A 21,761-nucleotide genomic window follows, 5' to 3' on the forward strand; every position below is an offset into this window, starting at 1 on the left:
GCCTTTGCAGTAGGAAGCTGGCAGAGAGGAAGCCTAGAAGTGGCGGTGGGGGGGGAGGCGGCACATGCACTGTGCAGTTGTTCACCCTTGGCCATTAGGTATGCCATTCGTAGCTGGCGCATCGAGATTGGTAAGGGGAGGCTGGAGGACTGCTGAGACATGTTTTGGGGTGGAGCTGCTCCCCATGCAAGATGGACCTGTGCAAGTGGGCTTGTGCCTGCCATGAATCATGGCAGGCATTCTCCAGCTCCTCAGCCAGCTCAGCATTTCCGGCAGCAAAGCCAGGGCTTCCTGCTCCGCCCACCAGGCAACTTGACCTTCTGGGGAGCCTCATCCAGACCATAATTTCCTCTGAAGGGGCTGGAGAGCCAGCCAGGGAGGGGCCAGGAGTGCAGAGAACAGGACTCTGCTGAGGTCCAGGGAGGGTCCGGGCCAGCCGTCTTGGCAACCAGGGAAGACCCTCCCTGAGGCATCCCCCAGCTTGTTTACAAGGGTCCTCTTCCCTGTCTGCCTCTCCCATGGGGACCACCCTGCGCATATCATGGGGCATGACAGAGCCTGGGTTGGGTCTGCCAGGTCTCTGCATGCTGGCTTGTGGAAAAAGGGGCACTTCCTAATGTTGGTCCCAGGTCCAGTCAAGCTGTGTAGAACTGAAAGTGGCCTGCCACTACTATCTTTTCAGAGAAAAATGCAAGATGGGAAACACAGTTGTAGCCCATGTGAGGAGTGACCAAGTGGTGACAAGCCTCTGTCATCTCCGCCATACTGCCCAGCTAAGATTGGCACTAATCAAAATAATCTTGCTCCCTTTCAAGCAACTCAAAGGTAGATGGGTATACTCTATGTGACTGAGGGATATACGAGAACGGGCTCCTACAGTGCATGTTGCATGGCCATTGACTCAATCGATATTTATAACATGCCGGATTCACATAAAAAGTAATCAAGATAAAATTAACTAAGCAGGAGGCTTGCAATTGACCTGGCTAGCCATGGCGTGTGAACATACCACAGAGTGACTGGGAGCAATTGCTAGGGTGCTTTCTTTCAGGCGTAGAGCCCAGCTTATGGTCTCCATCGCATGGCATGGAACGTGGAACGCTTCATTGGTTCCAGCAGAGGCTCAGGGATAAAGGCTTGCAGACTGGGGTTCTCCTTCAAGAAGCCGTGTGTAGCCCCCAGTGGTGGCACAGCCCAGAGCGGAGGCCACACTTGATGTTTAAAAATAAATCCTCTTTGGAAGCTTGAGGAATGTTTAACTGGATTCGGAAGTGCCACGGCAAAGCATGACGGGGATGTTTTCAGGCCCCCAGAACCCTTTCCAACAAAAAGTCCCTCCCTCCCCCACCCCAGGAACAGGCTGAGCGCCTCAGGGGTCCTTGGCTTTGTCCAGGCACACCTGCAGCTGCCCAAGAGTTGGGAGACCTTCTTGGAAACTGCTCTTCAGTGAAGGTTTTCCAGCCAGAGCTTCCTTGCCGCCAAGAGAGTTTATGCCAAGGGCTTCTCTACTTGTTGCCCCTTGCCTTCTATGGGGGGGGCATTCAGGAAACGGGGTATAGGGGGTCCAATTGTTCCAGTGCCATTGAGATCAGCATACGCCAGATAGAGGGGGTGCAGAGCAAGGGTTTCCCTGCCCTTCCCCAAAGGGGAAGCCTTGGTGGGCAGCCTTGCAGCAAGAGGGGCCTTTGGCACGAGCCCCCCTTCGATTCTTCAACTCGCCCTCCCCTTTGGGGCAACTGCGGAAGTGGGGAGGGGGCCCGGGCGGTCTGGGGAGGAACGGCGGGTTCTGCTTGGGGCGGCGGGGGTTGGGGACCGCGGGAGGGAGCCGGGCTGCTGCTCGGCAGGGGCGCCTCGTCTTCCGGAGAGCGGAGGGGGCGGGCCGGCGCGAGGAGGGGGCGGGGGGTCTTCAGGCGCCCCTCGTCCGTCCCGGGGGCGGTCCCCGCTGGCCCGCCACCGCCCCATCCCGACCGCGCCCCGCGCTCGCCGGCCGCCGCCCCGTCCCGCCACTGGCCGCCCGCCGCCAACGCCGAGGGAGCCCCGGCCCGGGGCCCCCGCACGGAGGAAAGAGGTGAGGGCGGTGCCGCGGGGGCGCCCGGAGGCATCGCCGCTTCTCCCCCCGGCCCCCCCGGCATCGGGGGCAGTTCTGAAGGGGGCGGCAGAAGCGGTGGGAGCGAGGGAGGCGGCCCCCCCGCTCGCCTTTCTCCCGACTCCGCCCCATGTTCTGCCGCTCCGGGTTTTCCGCCTTGCCCGCTCGATCCGAGCGAGCAGGGTGCTCCGCGCCGGGTTTTGAGCGCCGCCGGGCTGCCGCGGCCAGTCTCGCGAGCTCCGATGAAGGTGCAGCCAATTGGCGCGCAGGACCCGGGAGTCGGCAGCCAATCAGGCCGCAGTGCTGGCTGGGTCTCGACCAATGGGCGGCCTCCCCGACCTCCCCCTCGCTCGGGCTGCGGCGCGCGGAGAGCTCCGAGCGCGCCTCCATTTAAAGGGGCCGCCGCCTCCGCACGCTCCTCGGGGGCTCCGGCAGCGCCTGCGGCGGGGACGGGCGCGGCGGGGCGAGCGCCGTGGCGGAGTCGGGGAGCGGCAGGTGAGGGCGACCGCGGCGGGGCGGAGGCGCGGCCCCTCGTGAGGGGAGCGGTGGGGCGCGGGAGGGGCGGGGCCGCGACTCGGGGGAGGGGCGCGCGCTCGGTCCGCGCCGGCGGGAGGGATCCTGCAGTTACTCCCGGGGAGCCCCCCCCACCCCCGGGCCGCCGTCGTCGCAGCGGGGCGGGACCGGCCTGCACTGCAGGGGGCGAGGGGCGCCGGGATGGCCTCCCTGGAGTGGGGGGGGGGGCGGCGGCGGCTCCGGCCGGCCTACCCTGCAGGGGGGTCCCCGGCGGCGGCGAGGAGGACCTGCCGGTGGTCTCGCCCGAGGTTCGGGGGGAGCGGCGCGTCCCGCAGGCCCGGTCGGGACTTCGGCTGGGCTGAGCCGCGGAGCGATCGGGGCGGGCGGGGACGGCGAAGGCCTGGAGCGAGGGAAGGTCCCGCAGATGCTCCCCCGGGAGGTCTCGCGCTCCTCCTTCGGGTCCAGCCGGCCGGTCGCGGCTCGTGCAACGAGCCGGGGTCCGGCAGCCCGTGACTTGGCACAACGTTCGAGTCGACTTCGGGTCTTGGAGGTCGGCGGAGGGGCGTGCGTGGGTAGCCCTGGCGGGGGTCCGTTCTGCCCCAGGGCGGGATCCCTCCGGCCTGTTGAGGAGGGGCTGGGGGGTCTTCAAGTCCGGCCGGACTCGGAGGGGAAGCGGGGTTGCGGCAGGAAGATTTGGGGTCCGTGGAGGAGGGAGGCCGCGTCCTGCCTCGCCCCCAGAGGGGGAGCCGGGGGTCCCGTGTGGCCTACAGGAGGGCTTCGCCTTAGTGGATTCCCAAGGATCCCGCTCCCTGGCTGGGCCCCCGCAGGACCTGCTCTGGGGCGCCCTCCGCTCTTGAAGGGAAGAAAGTGCGGAGACCTGGAAAGGGGGGAGGGGCGGATGGGGAGGGGTCCGGGCCGGTGTTTTAGAAAAAGTGTGTTGCCTGCCAAACATGAGGCAGCTTGCAGTATATAACGAGGCATCGAAAAACGTCACCACCACCCCCTTTCTCTTCTGCAAACAGGGCTGCTGGAATATCCAAAGGGTGAGAGTTAGCCCATAGGTGGAGGAAAGCTGTTCCCAGGGAAGGGCTGCTGCTGGTCCTCTTGGCGGCCCGACCCTCTTGATCTCTCCAGGAATGGGAAGCTACAGCCTCCTCTCTCAGTCCACAGGTGGCAGACAGGTTCTGTTGGGAGGGGCTTTATAAGTAACCACCAGGGCTTTGCATTAAGACAGAACAACCAGCACAGTGCCCTTAAAATAGAGGTGGGCCTGCCTAGGACCAATCAATGAATGAGCAGCTGCCACTTCCAAGTTACCTTCAAGGGCAGCCCCAGGTAAAGCAGATTGCAGTAGCTTAAGAAAGAGAGGGCAAAAGTACAAACTGCTGTCCTCAGCACTGCCTGGTCCAGGCAAGGATGTAACTGGTGGACCACCTACAGCTGGTCAAAGGTTGTCCTGGCCCCAGCCTCTATTTGCTGTTCTTTTTGGAACAGCAAGTCCAGGAGAACTCTCCAGATTGCACACCTGCTCCTTCAGGAGAATTGAGGCCTCAAGTGGAGTAATGAATGTCCATATAAGATCAGAGGCTTCTGGATCAATAATAATGCTATATTGCTGACATTCCATCTGCCCCTTTCAGACCCTCACAGTCTCCAGGCACTGGGCAAAAGTCCTAGTTCACCTGGATAGAGAGGTAAATGTGAAGCTGGATAAGATCAGCATATGGATGGTGCCTAACCCCAAGGCCACCTGTGACATCCCTCAATGGTTGTGGACACCACATTTGGATTGCCCAAGGGCAAACTCTCCTCCCCTAACAAGCTTGATTGGAACTGCCCACTTAGGAGGGGGCAGAAGCACTGCAAGCCAACTTCTCCCACCTCACCCCAGACAGGATGGATGCTATGGAAAGCTAAGGACAAAGGCAATTGGATGTCTTTGACAGGGATGTTTGCTGCACATTCAGGCATGGAAGCCACACACCTCTACCTCTGCCCAGGCCGGCCCTATAGGCAGGTTCCCTCTTGGTCTCATGTTGCAGATCAAGGAATTGTGGACAGGCACTGTAGCCCTCTTGTGAACAGCCTCCAAGCTGCCCCATAGCTGCTTATAGCCAGCGCCTTCCACCAGAGACCAGCCATCAAGATCTCCCTTTGTGTGGCTATATTGCTTGCCAAACACTCCAGTGGTAATACCCAAAAATGTTTGGCCTTTTTTGCTACTAACGCAAAAGTTGGATGGTTTGAGGCAGGCATTAGCTCAGGTTACAGCAGCATGTAGAAAATGACGGCTGTAAATGGTTGCAGCTTTTTACATTTAGCTGTTAAAAAGTGACTGTTCCAGGCCACCAAACCTCAGGTCTCAATTTAAAAGTGAAGGAGGGCAGAGGCTCAGTTGGATGGCTGTGGGGCGGTGAAGGTTTTTCTGACTGAAAAGTAGCTATGCTGGTGGTCTGTGGCCCATTCACACACTAAGTCATCACACCTCTTTACCTTTTGTGTGAAATTTGCCACAGCTGACCATGATGGAGATTCTCCACTTGGTCTAATGCATGGATGTAGCATGGGTGTTCTTTTATGTATTAGGGAAGTGGGTCATCGGGCAGATCCTGGGTTGGTTTTGCGCTAGGATAGCGTTCAGTAACTGAGCAATGCTGTCTGATCATTGTATGAACGCTATTATTTTGAAAGGTATGCTTAATGCTGGACCACTGATAGAACACGGGCTTAATTCTATTGCTTATTCTTACAGTATCATAAACCACAATCTAACAGCTGCATTTGTGAAACACATTAAACTAGGTTGGCCTTAACATTGGTTTTAGTTCTTCTGATGGCTTTGCAGTTCAGTGCATTGTAAGCCTGAGAAAATGGGTTAATACAATACTTCAATTAAGTGTGTTGTATCAACACAAAGTATTTTTAATGTTTTTTCCAACTGATACTCCATGTTTGTCCCAGCCTTGCTTTTTTCCAAAGTTAATATTCTGCAGGAGTCAGCCTGCGGCCGTGTTTGTCATAGATCAGTTGCTTTGGAAGGGATAATTTGGAATTAGGCTGTTTCAGATCAGCTGGGATTCAGTATCAATTAAGGAAGGTGGGGAGGTCCCTGTGAAATAGAGTGCTGGGATGAATCTGTTGTGCCCACATCTGATTTGCAGGCCAGTGAAGAAGGACTGACCTCTTTCCTGATTCTCAGTTGTTGGACGTCTCTGAATGGATTCCAGTGAATTTCCTGCCTCTTTGGGGCCCCTGTCTCTGCGCAATAAACCACTGATTGGGGATCTTCCTGCGGGCTCAGAGTTCGGAGAGGACCTTCTGGCCTCCATCCCACAAGCAGCGACTGTCCAGCCCCAAAAAATGGAGTGGGAGGTGTCTAAGCAAGCAACGTCTGATGGCAGCTTGGACTTTGGCATGGGGAAAGCCGGTGACCTGTCCAATCTAAGCAAGTCAAATAGTTTGGCCCTCAGTAAGCCCAGCACTCTTGATGTTCTGGAGACGCCTGGCCTCCTGGATAGCTTGAGCAAAGGAGGGGACCGGGAGGTATTAGAGAGGTCTGGGGATCCCGATGGCTTGTTCAGGGCATGTGGATCTGGGGACCCAGAGAATGGGACCGAAGCCCCGCCTGTGCCGGGAACTGAACGCCTGGCTCCCGAAGCTTTGAAAGGAGGGGGGTCCGAAGCAGGCATGGAGGAGGAGAGCCACGGCAAGCACGCAGGCTGTGCTCCACACAGCTCTGCCAAGGAGGACCCTGAGGTGGTTGAGGTGAGCAGCGTGCCACCTTCCCAAGAAGCCACCTCCTCACCTGGCAGCCCCCCACCGAGCCCACAGCTGGCAAAGAAGCCCCGGTTGAAATCCCCCAGGAAGATCTCTCTGGAGCAAAAGGAGGACGCTTTGATGCCCGCAGAGGACGAGAAGGAGCCCGCTCCGAACAGCGTTCCTGAGCCTGTGCCGCCACCGCTGCTTCCTCTGGAAGGAGCAGAGGGAAGTCGGAGTGCAGCCAAGAAAGAGAGCGGCCCCAGAGAAGCCGCGAAAGCACGAGAAACCGGGGGGCCACCCTCCCTTGCAGGTGGGTCAGCCTTCTCCCAGGGTCACGGCGGCCTCTGCCCTGCCGCCTTGGGGTGGGCCACAACTGGCCAGGTAGATCTACAGGATCTGGTCTTGCAGGATCTTCTCTTCCTGCATGCCCTGCTGAGCAGATCCAGAGATCCTCCTAGCTCCTCTGAATACTGGGCCCCTTCTAAAACCCTCTGCTTTAGCCCACATCGCCCTCCCCAGGTGGGGTTTTGTTGCCGTGGTTGTGGCGTGTCCTGTAGTGGGTCTTCCTTGAGGATCACAGGTGGCCATTGCGCTTCTCTTGCAGGGGAAGGTGCTGGTGGGAAGGGAGCCGAGGCGCCTGCTGGAAGGGTAAGGCGGGGGCTGGTGGAGGCCAGCTGGGCTTTGGTCTTTCTGCCTGGGTCTCTTCAGGCCTTGGCTGCGTTTGGGGGCAGGGATTGGAAGTCCCTAGGCCTGCATGTCCCCTTCCCAGCTCAGAGCCTGTGAATGGGCCAACTTAGGCTGGTGGGTCACCTTCCATGGGGAGGTTGGGCTCGGCCCCCTGTGGCTGCAGTGACGATTCCCTGCTGCCTTCCAGGAGCAGAAGAGGAGTGAACGAGCCAGGAGGGCAGAGGTGTCTCGGCCAGAAACGGTCAACTCTTCGGAGAGCAGTAAGTCCACCCTAACGGGGGGGGGGGGGGTGTCCCGGGGAGAGGCTCCCAAATGGTACAGCAGGTCACTGTGGAACAGAGCGAGCGTGGAAAAGGAGGCCGCTTCCAGGCGAGACTGGCTGCCTGGCCGCCTGGCCCAGAATAGCTTCGTGTGTGAGAGAGAGGCTGACCCAGCAGGAGCCCTCCAGGCTAGGGGCAGATTCTGCGAGGGGCTGCTGCTCCGCTGGCAGGTAGGTTTTCTTCCAGAGCTGCATCCCTTTGAGAAAGGGAAGACGGCTGCCAGAGAGGGGTTGGGGGGCAGAGATGTGGGTTCAGGTCTTCTCTCTCCCCCACCAATTCAATAAACCCTTAGAATTTCCTTGGAAGTTGCTGAGATGTTGTTTAGCATTTCCATTGCTGTGATATACAGGAAAACTATGGAAAGACAAATCATAGCTAGATAAAAAAATGAAATTTATAAAAAACACCCCAACAAACAAACCAGTTAAACCAATTTTAGCCCAATTAAATCATACTATTGGGTCAATAGGTAAATGCAATTCAATTTTTTGAACAACAAATTAGACCTAGATCGGTCTTTCCGTCTCATCAACAAAGGACTGAAGGTGAGAATGGACACTTTCTTCAGCCTGAAGCCAACAGAAAAGCATTTAAGTGAATTACTACAAATAAATAAAACCTCATTTTTCTCAGATTTCCTTATAACCAGCTAGAAGTATACCAGACCAAAGGAGGTCATTAGGTTATTTTTATTTCCATTCCTGTCCTGCCTCTGAGGACGCGCTAAGAGGGAGGAATCAGGCGGAGCCGTTCTGGTGGCGTCTTGGGGGGATTGCCCAGGGCGCCGGTTTCGGAAGGGAGAGGGGCCGCTGACCTTCTGGCCGGCTGAGAGCGCTGAGCGCCGGCTTCCTCTCTCCTGCCTCGCAGTCCCCGTCTCCGATGAGGACTCGGATGCCATGGTGGACGACCCTAACGACGAGGACTTCGTGCCCTTCCGCACCCGCCGCCCCACCCGCCTGTCTCTGCGCAGCCAGATGGCCCAGCGGGCGGCCCGCTCCACCGTCACCAAAATGACCTGCGCCAATTGCCGCACACCGCTGCAGAAAGGCCAGACGGCCTACCAGCGCAAGGGCCTCCCCCAGCTCTTCTGCTCCAGCACCTGCCTCACCACCTTCTCCAAGCGCCCCCTCAGCCGGAAGAGTTGCACTTTCTGCAAAAAGTAGGTGTTCCTCCCCGACTGGGGGGGGGCTCCTGGCCTGCTGTGCCCCCTATGGGGGGCCGAGCAGCCCTTCTGTCCCTGGCCTGACGACAGCCTTCCTCCTCCCTTTAGGGAGATTTGGAACACCAAGGACTCGGTGATGGCCCAAATCGGCTCGGGCAACTCCTTTTGCGAGTTCTGCACCTCGGTTTGCCTCTCGCTGTACGAAGCGCAGCAGCAGCGCCCGACCCCGCAGGCGGCTGAAACCTCGGACTCCATCCGGTGCAGCGTGTGCTACAAGACCGGAGAGGTGAGCAAAGGCCTCTTCTTGAGGCCAGCTTGCCGGGGAAGGCTGCTGCAGTAGTTTTCCCTCCCCTTAGCTGTACTCCCCACCCTGGTGCTGGAGGGGGGCCACATGACGAGCTTGCGAGAGTGCCACTTCCCCTTCAGATCCAGCACGAAGTGAGCAATGGCAGCGTAGTGCACCGCATCTGCAGCGATGCCTGCTTTACTAAGTTCCGGGCCACCAAAGGGCTGAAGACCAACTGCTGCGACAGCTGTGGCCTTTACCTGTACAACAAGGGGGTTCCCTTGGAGTACCTCTTCCACGAGGGGCAGCAGAAGCGCTTCTGCAACCCCACCTGCCTCAACAGCTACAAGAAGGTAAGGAGAGCGGGGGGGGGAGCAGGGCCCCTGGCCAAGCTGTGGGGAGGGCCCTGAGGGTTGCGCGCATCCTCCAGTGCCTTGGGGCCGCTTAGTCCTGCCCCACCCCCATCCAGCTGCGAGGTGGTGGCCTTGCAGGGAGGTCCGGGGGGGGTTGGCTTTGATTAAAGGGGAGGGGGAGGAAAGATCCTTGGCCTGCCAGCAAGTTGCCCAGCAGCCCCCGTGCCCTGGGTCTCTGCAGAAACACACCCGGGTCTACCCGTGCATGTGGTGCAAGACACTCTGCAAGAACTTCGACATGCTGCCCCACAAAGACCGGAATGGCAAGCTGGGTCTCTTCTGCTCCAACTGCTGCACCACTTCATACAAAGTCAAGCAGGCCGGACTGACAGGTACCTGGAGGGCCCTCTTTTGTCCCAGGTGATGTGTTTCGTGTCCCCAGGATGGATATGTGCTGGGGGATATGGGGGATGAGGGGACCAGCCCTGCAGCACAGATTCCTCCTTCCCGGTCTAGGGTCAAGCCTCCCTGGACTCGGGGGGTCTCCTGGAGTCCAGCCTGACCCTGCCACGTACCTTTCCTCTCCCTAGGACCCCTTCGGCCTTGCAGTTTTTGCCGGAAGAGCCTATCTGAGCCCTGCTATTACAACAAGAACAAGCAGGTGGTGTACCAGTTCTGCAGCCCCAGCTGCTGGACCAAATTCCAGGTACATACGGAGGCTCTGCCGCCGTCACAGTGATGAGAACAGACCCAGGAGCCTGGGTGCTCTGCACGGCTGCAGTCTGGGGCACCTGTCAGACTTCTGAAGTCTCTCGGCTGTTGTATTTCTTTAAAAAGGAAAGAAAAAGGCTTCTAGCTTTCATTGTTTGCTGAGGACAGCTTTGAGTAGGGAAGGCGGTGTCTGCTAATGGCTGTAAGACTCAGAAGGGGTAGGAACTAACGAGGCTGTGCACAGGCCCCCTCGCTCTTTGCGCTCCCCCCCTTTCTTAGCCCTCTTTCCTTCTGAATCGCCAGAGCGGATAGTCTGTGAATAATCTACCTGTGTGTTGGCTTGCCTTCTCAAATTCTGGTGCTGCTTGGAAAAGAGCCTCCTTCTGGGCCTCTGGGCCCGGCCCCCCTCCCAGGCTGTGTGTGTGAGGTTCCCCATCTTGCTTTCTGGGTTCTTGGCGCGCACCCCTATCCACGCTCTGCCATCGCCTCCCACACGCTTCCCCTCCCTCCCCTTCGCTGAGTTCATTTTTTCCCTCGTCGTCCCAGCCGTTGTTCTCCGTTGCAGCCTTGCATGACTGAATCTTCTTCTCAAAGTGGAGACATTCAGGATCCCGCTGACATCACAGAAGCCAATGACCGGGGGGGGCGGTGGGGGGGGGGCGAGGCTGCACATCTCATTCGTAGCTTACGGATCTTTCTATATCTATGATGTTGAATCTCTCGTGGGGGTCTTTGTCTCAAATAAAACTGTTTTTGCTTCTGCCGATGACGAAGAGAGTTTGTGTCTGCTATCCAATAAATCAGTGAAATTAACCTCCTGTGTGATTTGCATAATTTATTCCACTCGCAGAAAGTTGGTCTTGGGCTGCCACTCTCCCTGGCCAAAGCCTGTCCCTCCTGGGAGCAGCAGCAGCAGCAGCACAGGGGGGCCTGCTGGTGGGGCCCCTTCTTGGTGTCACGGGATTGGGAGGGGAGGGCTGGGAGTGGGCAGGAGGTGAGGGGGATGCGGGCCGGGGGGGGGAGCAGGGACAAACGGAGCGGCGGTGAGATGGGCAGGGTGCAGGCGAGGGGCTGGGGGGGGGCGCTGGGGTTGGCAGTCCTGGGACACAGCAAGGAGCAGCTGGACGGCCACGGTGGGCAGGGTCCTTGTGCCCTTTCTGAATCTGTCCCCTTCCTCAAAATGCAGCGCTCCAGCCCGGAAGGTGGGATCCACTTGACTTGCCATTCCTGCCACAACCTCTTCACTGGGAAGCCCGAGATCCTGGACTGGCAGGTGAGGGGGCCGCAGGAGGGAGGAGGTGAGAGGGGTGGTTTGGGGGGCTCTCCACTCGTTGGGCCTCCTGTGGCTCAGAGGCCTGCAGTTGCCCCACAGGGGCCTGTGCCCACCTGATGCCCGCCTGGGGCCCGCTCTCTGCCAGGACCAGGTCTACCAGTTCTGCTGCCGCGACTGCTGCGAAGACTTCAAGCGGCTGCGGGGGGTGGTGTCCCAGTGCGAGCACTGCAAGCAGGAGAAGCTGCTGCACGAGAAGATCCGCTTCTCGGGAGTGGAGAAGAACTTTTGCAGCGAAGGTACCCAGGCGGGGAGCTCGATCGTTGCCGAGGGCAGGAGTCCCCCCGGCCGCCGTCTCCTCGGGGCAGGTCGTTGCATGCGGTGGGCAGGGGCCAGAGGCCACGTCGGCCTTAGGATCGGAGAGGTGAGCGACGGGGACCCCCTAGGTTGCCCGGGGCCAGTGCAGGAAGGGCTGTGTCAGGTGTGTGTGTGTGTCTGTGTCGTGCTTGGTCTCTCTGTGGCTGCCTGCTATGGGCTCCTGTTGCCGCTTGGCCGCCCCCCGGGAGGTTTTCATCCATGTTGTTTCTTCGCAGGGTGTGTGCTTCTTTACAAACAGGATTTCACCAAGAACCTGGGCCTTTGCTGCGTCACCTGCACCTATTGCTCCCAGACCTGCCAGCGAGCTGTCACTGAGCAGCTGGAGGGCAGCACCTGGGACTTCTGCAGCGACGACTGCAAAAGCAAATACCTGCTCTGGTACTACAAGGTCAGTGCAGCCCTTCTGCCCGCTCCTTCTTTGGGGTGGGGGCCTGGCAGTCAGCCGCCCCTGGGAGGAGGCTCCTGGTCAGGCAGATGTAGTTGCCTCTTCTTGCAGTAAAGGCTAAAATGTTCCTGAGAACGCTTAAGTGGGTAAATCCATAAAGCGTTGTGATAAGTAAAAAGTGCAGTAAGGACTGTGGCCACGAATAGGCTGAGCTTCCTGTCCGGAACTCTCCCGAAAAGTGTTTTAAGGGAAGCTCTGGGTGGGGGAGGGCGAGTCTGGCCTTGGGGGGTTCCAGAGGGAAGGGAGGCTGCTGAGTGTCACTGTCCAGGCCCAAGGCCCCCACTTGCCAGTGGGCCAGAGGATCTAGGATCGGTTCTGCCAGCTTCAAAGCATCACATCCACCCTCTCCCTGCTTTGGCCAATGACAGTCTCCGCTTCCCTTTTAGAGAGCAAAGGCCGCATATCCCAGGAGCTGCAGTGGGTGGCTTGCTGGTGCTCTCCCCCAGGCGGAGAATTAGGTCGTCTTCTTCCACTGGGGAGGGGGTGTTTTCACAGGTGCTTAAGGCACTCGTTCAAGTCCTTTGAATCTCCCCCTTATGTGGGCCTTCTGTGCCACCTAAGCCAGCGCTGGTAGATGTGACACCCCCCCCCACTCTGCTATTGGTTGGACTGCTGCCTGTCCACACACTGCGCTGGTGTGGCTGGCGGCCTCGGACAGGAGCGAGACAGCCTAGCCTTGGAACCCCCCCGGTGATCTGGGTCCAGTTAGTATCTCGGCCCAGTTCAGGATCTAAACACGTCAGTAAAGTTTGGTTTATAATAGGAAAGCCGAAAGCTCTGCCAGATGTGGGAAGGTGCGGTGAGGATCAGATCCCGTGCCTGGTGGGTTTGCCTAACTCCCCCCCCCCCTCTGGTGCACGGCAGGCAGCTCGGTGCCACGCTTGCAAGCGGCAGGGGAAGCTGCTGGAAACGATTCACTGGCGAGGCCAAACCAAGCATTTCTGCAACCAGCAGTGTCTGTTGAGGTTTTACAACCAACAGAACCAGCCCAACCTGGACACCCAGAAAGGGCCTGAGAGTCTGCTGAACAGTGAGTAGCCGGCGCTTCAGCCAGCCAAGACTCGGAAAGCGCATGAGTGGAAATGGGGCTAAGGAAGGATCCTGCACTGGCCCTGTGGCGGATGGGTTGTGGGCTGACACTCCCCCAGGGGCCCTCCCCTTTCTCGCTCACCTCTCTGGTTCTGACCTGCCGGGAGGGGTGTGGCCAAAGGCATCCCCCCACATCAAATAGGCTGTGTGGCAAAGTGTCACTAGGGAGAAACAGACCCAGTTGGGTTCCTCCAAAGTGGATCTCCACTTCGGATCCGTGGACCAGATGATGCCGGGGTGGAGGCGGGTGGGCAGCGTGTCTCTTGTTCTCTCTTGCTCGGAGCTGGTCCACCCTTTGGGGCTCCGGGACTTACCGCTCCTGCTGAAGAGGCCGGTGGCCAGGAGGGCTCTTCCATGGTGTGTTTTGTGTGCCCGCTGTGGCCATTCCTAGGTTCTACGTGGCGTTTATTTAATCACGCTGTTTGGCTTGCTCTTAAAAAGCATTTCAAAGCGTCTGGGGAGACCACAGGAAAACTAAAGTACTTTTTTTGAGATTGGCTATGTAACGGATTCTTGCAGGTCTGCTTATGTTCCTCCTCCTCCTCCTCCTCCTCCTCCTCCTCCTCCTGCTTACAGTCCAATGAAGGAGAGAGGTGTCTGAGCCTCTTCCGAATATTATCTGTCTGCCGCGGACCTAAAATATATTTTACCCCTCCTCGCCTTGGCAGCCGAGCTTGCTTCTCTCGATCCAGGTCATCTTTCTTACTCTCTACAGCAGTGGGCAGGGACGGAGTATCTGGGTGACCCCCTGTTTGCCATTTTACTTCTTGGAAGGTACTGGAAAAAGGTGGTCACCTTTAAGGCACTGGGCGTCTCCTGTGATCTCCAAGGCCCTTGCTTCCTTCCTTCAGTGTTCACCGAGTTATTTTTTAACTTCTATTTATTGAACTGTAGTTAACAAACATAGTAACTGGGTGGTATTAATACATGGTAGAGAGAGAGAGAGAGAGAGAGAGAGAGAGAGAAAGAGATGGAGAAGAGGTATGTGAAGTTAAAAACGGTTGAAAGTAGACAGTGGCGTAACATACTCATATGTTTACCACATATCTAAAATGCTATTGATAGAAGGTCTGTTGTAACTCAGATAAAATATAAAATCCATCCAAATTTGGTGAACTGTGGTTCTTGCCTCTGATGCTTTTTAATTTTAACTTTATTTGTAATATTTTCTAAAGTAGCAGTTGAAAAGGCCTTGTTTATCCACATCTCAACTCTTAACGTATGTAGCACTTTCCAGTGTTGGGCAAATGTTATTTCAGCTGGAAAAATTAAGTGGACAATAAGCTCCTTTCTCTGCTTGTCTGTGAAATGGACCATTTGTCCTGGTCCCCTCCGCTCATCATCCGGTGGGACTGAGGAAAGTAGCTTTGGCCGCTACTTCAGAGCTTGGCTCCCCTTGCGGTCCTGGGGCTCAGGGCGGCAGCTGAAACTGACTTTCCATCTCTCCTCGGAGGAAGGTACCTGGCAAAGGTTGGGGGTTCCTAGCAGTAATAATACTTATTGTTATTAAGGACTTTGATTGATAGCTAGTCACGGCCTTTAAGAAGGGGAGCTCCTCTCATATACTCAAAACTAACTGCTCTGACTTCTCTCACCAACTTTCCCCCAGGGCTGTTCCCCCCCCCCCCCACACACACACCCCGCCCCCAGGTATATGGATTTTTACCATCCACAATTTTCAGAACCAGCAGTGCTGGCTAAGGAATTTTGGGAGTTGAAGTCCACACATCTGGAGGCTGCCCAAATTAGGAAGGGCTGCTGTGTTCCTCTGCCATAAGAAAGTGAGCTATGGCAGGACTGGTGTATGAATTGCACAAAGTATATGCCTCTGCATAGTTATGTGTATTTGTCCAAAGGCTAAGGATTAGTTTTTGAATGCCTAAAGAAACGTTCCTCAGTGAATGCCAGCTTTGGTGGGTTGCTTTGTGACAGGTTAGTAGAAACGCTATCATGCTACTCCAGGAGGGCCCAGGGAAGGAGACTCCGTCTTCCGTGGGGCAGAGACATAAACTACTCTTGGGCCTAGGTTTGGGCGGCTGTCGGCCCTCCAATGGGCTGGCAGAAGCCATATCTTTTCCTGCTTAAATGATCCGTGGATAGCTCTGGAGTCCATCCGACAGCTGCATTACAGCCTTTTCTTTTGGTTAGGGGAACCCTCCCCTGGTTTTGGTTTCCTATACCCACCAAGACTTAGACCTGGGTCTCCCGGGCACCAGCGTGTTTCTCGATAAGGACATTGGTGGCTTCTCTTCCTGCTGCACACCTGGATAAACGAGCACCTCAGTCAACCTGGCGCTTGTGCAGCTGGTCTCTGACCTTCTGGGCAGGGCAGGTGTGGAGAAAGTTGCAGCCCTCAGCCTGGAAACTCTTTCTCCGCACAGGTCAGGCCCCGGAGCCCAAGCAGCCCTCTGCCACTGCCCAAAAAGCAGAGCCCAATGCGGTGAGTCTCTCAGGCTCAGGGAGGCGCTTCTAAGGCTCAGGCTTGGCTCAGGAGGCCCTGCGCAGCCTGGGGGAAGGGGCTGGCCTCTGCCGTGCCGAGGCCTGGAGGGCAGGGGAAGATTGCAGAAGAAGGATTTCCACCCTGGCTGCTCAGCCGTGTCCTGTTTGGATCTCTGCAGGAGACTGCCAAGGCCGCCCCTGCCTCGCCGGCATCAGCTCACCCCGCGCCCCCTCAGCCGGTCACCCCCCGGAAGAACAAGGCAGCCATGTGCAAGCCCCTCATGCAGAACCGAGGGGTCTCCTGCAAGACGGAGATGAAGTCCAAGGGCTGCCAGACAGGTGAGGGGGGGAGCTGCCTAGGGGTTTCCCCCTTCCTGGAACCACCTTGATCCCAGAGGCAGGCCCTGCTGGCTGGGGAGGGTGGCTGAGCTCACCCTCTCCCTTGTAGCTTTGAGAGGAGGGAAGCGTTGCCTGGTCCCGGGATGGGAGGTGGGTGAAGATCTGCTAATTGTTTCCTTCCTTCCTGACAGACGACTGGAAGCCTCAGGTGATTGTGCTGCCCATCCCGGTGCCAATCTTTGTGCCCGTGCCCATGAACATGTACTGCCAGAAAGTCCCGGTGCCTTTCTCCATGCCGGTCCCAGTGAGTACGACTCTCTCTCTGGAGCCTCTGCCTTCCGCCCTGCCCTGCCAGATCCTGACCTGTTACCTCTTCCAGGTTCCTGTGCCAATGTTTCTGCCCACCACCTTGGAGAGTACGGAGAAGATTGTGGAGACCATCGAGGAGCTGAAGGTGAAGATCCCTTCCAATCCCCTGGAAGCCGACATCCTGGCCATGGCGGAGATGATTGCGGAGGCCGAGGAGTTAGACAAAGCTTCATCAGACCTGTGCGGTGGGTGCCATTAGGAGGGGCGTCACGGGCAACACTGGTCTGCTCTGCCAGGAACAGAACCCCTCCTGGGCTCAAGAAGGCGAGCTGGGCGTGGGACGGATCAGCTGCACCCACATTCTTGTTAGAGGAGCCACTGTGGGTGTTTGCAGCAAGGCGAGAGGCTTTCTGGGCTCAGGAAGTCTTTGTGGCTGCCGACGTGCTTTCTGCCCAGCCAGCAAGTGGTGGAAGAAGGCAGGCAGAGGTGGAACGGAGCCTTCTTCCTGGACCCTCCTGCCGGTTTATCTACGCCTTCTGGCTCTTCTTAAGAGTCCTGGAGGAAGAAGAAGGCTGAGGGGCAAAGAAAGGTCTTGTCTCCTCACTCCCTGCCTCCGTCGAGTATCCGGCAGTCTTAAGAGCCCGGCTGACTCAGATGCTCGCAGGGGTCCCAAGAGGGAGCGCAGGCCTGAAACCCCCCTCCCCGCCCTCTCCCCTGTCTTCACAGACCTGGTGAGCAACCAGAGTGCCGAAGGGCTCCTGGAGGACTGTGACCTCTTTGGGCCGGCCAGGGATGACGTGCTGGCCATGGCAGTCAAGATGGCAAACGTCCTGGACGAGCCGGGGCAGGACCTGGAGGCCGACTTCCCTAAAAGTGAGGACAGCCCCGGGGGAGGGTGGGGGAGGCAGGAGTGGGCAAGAAGGGCTGCTGATGTCTCATCCCCCGGCTCCCTGCATGACGACCTTGAGCGGGTGGCATCTCCCTGGGGTGGAGGGCAGGTGGCGGGGGTGGGGGTGGGTGGGCTGGCGTGCAGGCAGGACGGCGGCTCCTGTGTCCCCCCACAGACCCCCTGGACATCCATCCCAGCGTGGACTTTCTCTTCGACTGCAGCCTGGTGGCCCCCGAGGAGGTTGCTGCAGATCCCGACTTGCCTCGCTCGATTCGCAAGGTGGGTCCCAGCTGGGGTGGCCCCTGAAAGGGGCCTTGTGAGGCAAGAGCTGGACAGGCTCTCTAAGCCTCAGCCTTGCGTGTGACCTCAGGTTAGGGGGCTCTTGGTTGAGGAAGGGGCTGGCTGGGCCCAGAAGGAGCATGTTCTATGCTGGCTTTATATAGGAGCTGAAGGCAAAGTGCTGTTAGCTGAGGTCACCTTTTAGCGAAAGGATTTTTTTGCTTTCTGATATGACATCCTATCAAAATTCAACATTAAGAAAAACTCACCTGAGCTAAAAAGACAAGCATGAAAATGCTGGGAAGCAAACTAGCCCCCAGGGAGAATCTTCCGCAAGGGGTCTGTTGCATGGAGTTAAAAGAGGCCGTAGTCTTTGGTCAGCCTGAGCAACGCCTGGAGAAAAGGTTTTCTGACTTAGAACAGAGGCTCTTTGGACACAGCTTGCGGGAGGAGGACCCGGCCTTCTCCCCAGCTGCCTGGCATGGCACGGGCTCTGGGCAGAGCCGGACAGCAGGTGCCATCGTGGTGCTGATTTCACCAGAAGCCCCCCTGCCCCCCTCCCCGCCCCCTCCCGCAGGGCCAGAAGCGCCTGGTGTTGTCAGAGAGCTGCTCCAGGGACTCGGTGAGCAGCCAGCCCAGCGGCTCAGCCCTCAACTCCTCCTATGGGGTGAATGCCTGGAAGAGCTGGGTGCAGGCCAAGTACGTGGGTGCTGAAACCAGCAAGGGCGACGAGCTGCGCTTTGGACGTAAGTCTGGGACGTGCAGATAGGGAAGCTGGGGGGGATGGCGGGGGTGAGCCCCCCCGGGTGTCCCCGCCTGCTCCCAGGTGAGCCTGGCCTGTTGCCGCCCGCAGCCAAGCCCCTTCGGATCAAGGAGGACATCCTGGCCTGCACGGCAGCCGAGCTGAACTACGGCCTGGCCCAGTTCGTCAAGGAGGTCACCCGGCCCAACGGGGAACGCTACGAGCCCGACAGCATCTACTACCTGTGCCTAGGGATCCAGCAGGTGGGGGTCCCCTCTCCTCCCAGTGGATTGGCCTCTTCCCTGGGAGGGCGTTTTGGGCGCTTCTGAGCCGCGGCCTCACCACGGCCACCAGAGGCTCGCAGGCAGCATTGTGGGGGGGGGGCTTGGAGAGGAGGCTTCTGCCGGCCCCGGAGGTCCTCTGTCCTTGGAAGGGGGGCCCTGCGAGAGGCATGTTGGGGGTGGCTTCCTTGACCCCATGGCCCTTCCCTCTTCCAGTACCTGTTGGAGAACAACCGCATGGTCAACATCTTCACCGATCTCTATTACCTGACTTTTGTGCAAGAGCTCAACAAGATGCTGAGCGGCTGGCAGCCCACGGTCCTGCCCAACAGTGAGCGTCTGCTGGGGTGGGGTTGGAGGGGCGCCTCGGAGAGCAAAGGCTGCTGAAGGGACCGGCTCTCTAGGCTGGGGTAGGCCAGGTCTCCCCGCCAGTCTGGCTGAATGAGGTTTTTGGCTGCATCTTCAGATAAGGCAGCCTTGAGGGGGGGGTGAAGATCTCCGGTTTGAGACGCTGGAGAGCTTTGAGCGTTATTCCGCATAAACCATTTCCAATTTGAAAGGCAGAGAGCTTTGGGAAGGCGTCTTCTGATATCCTGCAAAGTTCCCCAGTGCTGTTCTGGGACCGAAATGCTGCCAGTCTGGCTCGGATCAGAGTGGGAGCCCACACAAACCGTTGGGAGGCTCCAAAGGCTTAGGATGAAGGGGGTGGGATTCCCAGCGCTTGTAGCGCAGGCAGGCACACCAGCTGCCTCTTCCTGTGACCTCTGCTTCTGCTCTGCTAGGGGCATCAGGCTGCTCAAGGCTCTCTGGAGCCCAGGCCCCCCTGCCAGTCCGGTTTTGACCCCAGGCCTCCCCCCCTCACTGCTCACTGCGTCCTGCGCCTTTGCAGACACGGTCTTCTCCCGCGTGGAAGAGGAGCACCTCTGGGAGTGCAAGCAGCTGGGTGTCTACTCCCCGTTTGTGCTGCTCAACACCCTGATGTTCTTCAACACCAAGTTCTTCGGGCTGCAAACGGCCGAGGAGCACATGCAGCTCTCCTTCACCAACGTGGTGCGGCAGTCGCGCAAGTGCACCACGCCGCGGGGCTCGGCCAAAGTCGTCAGCATCCGCTACTACACGCCCGTGCGGCACCGGAAGGGCCGAGGTAGGGACACCGCCTTTTGCTTCCCCCCACCCTAGCTCCAGCCCCCACCCTCGCTCAACCCCCTGTCTCTGCTGCCCCTTCCACGCAGAGAGCAGCCTCGGCAAGCGGAGGCGGGAGGAGGAGACGCTGGTCTCGGAGCAGCGGGAGAACCGCTTGAACCCCTTGCGCTGCCCGGTCAAGTTCTACGAGTTTTATCTCTCCAAATGGTGAGGGCCTGGGCTGAGGGAAGTGGCTTTTCCATAGTGGGGCAGGAGGACCCCGAGGGGAGTGGCTCCCTCAAGCGGCCCACCCAGGCACAGGCCCTCCTCTGAGCCCGGTCTCTCCTCCTTCGGCTTGCAGCCCTGAGAGCCTCCGCAGCCGCAACGACGTCTTCTACCTGCAGCCGGAGCGCTCCTGCATCGCGGAGTCCCCACTATGGTACTCGGTCATCCCCATGGACAAGAGCATGCTGGAGAGCATGCTGAACCGCATCCTGGCCGTCCGTGAGATCTACGAGGAGCCCAGCCGCGGGGCTGGAGGCCTGGATGATGACATGGACTGACCCATGCTGCCCTCGCTGCGAGAGAAGGTGGGCTCCGCTGCTGCTCCCCCCCACCCCAGCTGCAGGGACCGGGGGCAGCTTGACCGTCAGCCCTTCCCTTTCTGGGTGGACGGGCACAGAGGACTCGGCCGCTGCCTCTTCCATCCTGGCGAATGGGCCCCTGGTGCCTCCGTCCTCCCCACGCTTCTCATGGCTCCCTCCTTGGCTGGCCTCTCTCCGGACTGGCAGGGAAGGGGTCCAGGGAAGGGGTCGCAGGCCGCTTCTTGACTTGGAGGTTGGATCAAGAGCCCCGGACCTCTGCCTGTTGTGGCCCTGGGGAGGGGAGGGAGGGAGGGAGGGAGGGAGAGGGTGGCTCCCAAGGGCCCATTCTCTGCTCACTAGCCTCCTCCCCTTCTGCTGACCTCTGGTCCCCAGGGGCTCAGAGGCCGCCTTGCACCTGGGTCCCCCCTGTCTGTGTGAGCTGTGGCTGCTGGTGGTGGTGGTGCCGTTTGTTGAGCCTGTATATACATTGTTCTGGCCCAGCCCTGCAGTGTCCGTGTCACCAGTGAGCCAGGTGCGGGCCTTGTTGTTGCGTTGTGATATACTGGACGTTAAGACCTGCTCCCTGCCCTTCCCGCGTCTCTCTCTGGAAACCGTTCATTTCAAATAAAGGCACAAAAGCGCTCTCTGGGTTTGGCTCTTTCTGGCGAGGGAGGAGAAAGCTTGGCGCTGCGGCCCCAGAGGTCAGCCGGGAGGCGGTCAAGACCGGCGGGGAGCCAGCACCCTAGATTTCTGTTTCTGGGAGAAACTATCTGGGGTGCCCATCTCCCATTCACCCTTTGGCCATCAGGGGGCGGTAGCTCACGTCAGAGTTTCTGGAGCTGCTGCTGTCTGTGGTCAGAGCTGTAGGCCAGCTATTCCCAGGCTGGTGCCCTCCAGTGGACTTGGGTGTCTGTGCAGGCTAGGAATTCCTGGGAAAGCCCAGGCAGCCCAGAGGAGGCATCCCATCTGCACCTGGGCCGTGGGGCGAGAGAGAAGGGTACCCGGGACGCAGGCAGAGCGGAGTACCAGGAGCCCAGCCAGCTGCCCTGCCAGAAAAGGAGATCTACTTTGAGGCCCAGGCTTTGGCGTCTTGGCCGGCAAGAAAGGAGCCTGGGTGGCAGCTCAGCCCGGGTGCTGGGCTGTTTGAGGGAGAGGCTCATTGTGCCACTGAGGTTCATCTGGCAGTGGCTGTGGAGCAGGTGGGATTCCTGCCCAGAAAAGGTAGCAAGGCCTGGGCAAGGAGGGAGGAAGGAGGGGCTGACCGATGGCCGGATCAGGCCAGGGCGGAGGCCAGCGAGGGGCTGGGCAGCCCTTGGGGCCAGGAAAGCTGCCAGGGAGACCATGGACAAGCAAGTCACACAAGGTGCACTAAGTGTGCCCCTTCCGGAGGAACCAGGCTCAGGCAGCGAAATTGCCCAGCTACCCTGGTTGACTGAGAACGTCAAGCGTCTGTTGCCCCAACGGGGCTGGGAGCCCCTGGCCTTCCTCATCCAGCAGTGACGCCTGGGTGCCCTCAGAGTTTTGTTGTGCTGCCTTTGATGTTCCAGGGTTCCTCTGCCTTTGCTTCGCCTGGCTCATTATACCTGTTTCTACAGGGGGAGGATGCTGGCCTTCAGCTACTAGCCCCACAGCACGTGGGGCCTTGGGAAGTTGGGCTGTTCTGCTGGAGTGCACTTTTGCCCCATCTCTGCAAAACTCACAGCCTCTCCTTTGGCTGG

The 21,761-nt window shown here is 58.7% G+C and overlaps 1 protein-coding gene across 6 annotated transcripts; it reads left to right on the plus strand.

Annotated features, from left to right (window-relative positions):
* Window positions 1-2,444: 2,444 nt before the first annotated feature.
* Window positions 2,445-20,685, plus strand: ZMYM3 (zinc finger MYM-type containing 3). 6 transcript variants are annotated; one of them, XM_081336575.1, is made up of 25 exons: window positions 2,445-2,581; window positions 5,761-6,668; window positions 6,963-7,006; window positions 7,233-7,305; window positions 8,233-8,524; window positions 8,636-8,813; window positions 8,954-9,166; window positions 9,408-9,558; window positions 9,757-9,872; window positions 11,064-11,150; window positions 11,296-11,446; window positions 11,741-11,913; window positions 12,835-13,000; window positions 15,441-15,499; window positions 15,678-15,837; window positions 16,029-16,141; window positions 16,217-16,391; window positions 16,873-17,019; window positions 17,211-17,314; window positions 17,892-18,060; window positions 18,168-18,319; window positions 18,554-18,668; window positions 19,227-19,481; window positions 19,570-19,687; window positions 19,821-20,685. In XM_081336575.1, exons 2-25 carry the CDS (start codon window positions 5,816-5,818, stop codon window positions 20,020-20,022), a joined length of 4,266 nt encoding a protein of 1,421 aa, XP_081192701.1. In that variant the 5' UTR covers window positions 2,445-2,581; window positions 5,761-5,815; the 3' UTR covers window positions 20,023-20,685. The 6 variants fall into 6 exon arrangements, with proteins under 6 accessions (XP_081192701.1, XP_081192697.1, XP_081192700.1 ...); XM_081336571.1 differs by having other exon boundaries at window positions 11,239-11,913; XM_081336574.1 differs by having other exon boundaries at window positions 11,296-11,913.
* The last annotated feature ends 1,076 nt before the right edge of the window (window positions 20,686-21,761 follow it).

This window comes from Vipera berus (assembly GCF_964194415.1).
Source record: "Vipera berus genome assembly, chromosome: 11".
In the NCBI taxonomy this organism is placed as follows: Eukaryota; Metazoa; Chordata; class Lepidosauria; order Squamata; family Viperidae; genus Vipera; species Vipera berus.

Excerpts from the sequence above, each read along its gene's own strand:
- ZMYM3 (XM_081336571.1), top strand. The coding sequence starts at position 5,816 with ATGGATTCCAGTGAATTTCCTGCCTCTTTGGGGCCCCTGTCTCTGCGC. Across the intron at positions 6,669-6,962 it reads GGGGCCACCCTCCCTTGCAG|GGGAAGGTGCTGGTGGGAAG; the intron begins GTGGGTCAGCCT and ends CTTCTCTTGCAG. Across the intron at positions 8,525-8,635 it reads AGTTGCACTTTCTGCAAAAA|GGAGATTTGGAACACCAAGG; the intron begins GTAGGTGTTCCT and ends TCCTCCCTTTAG.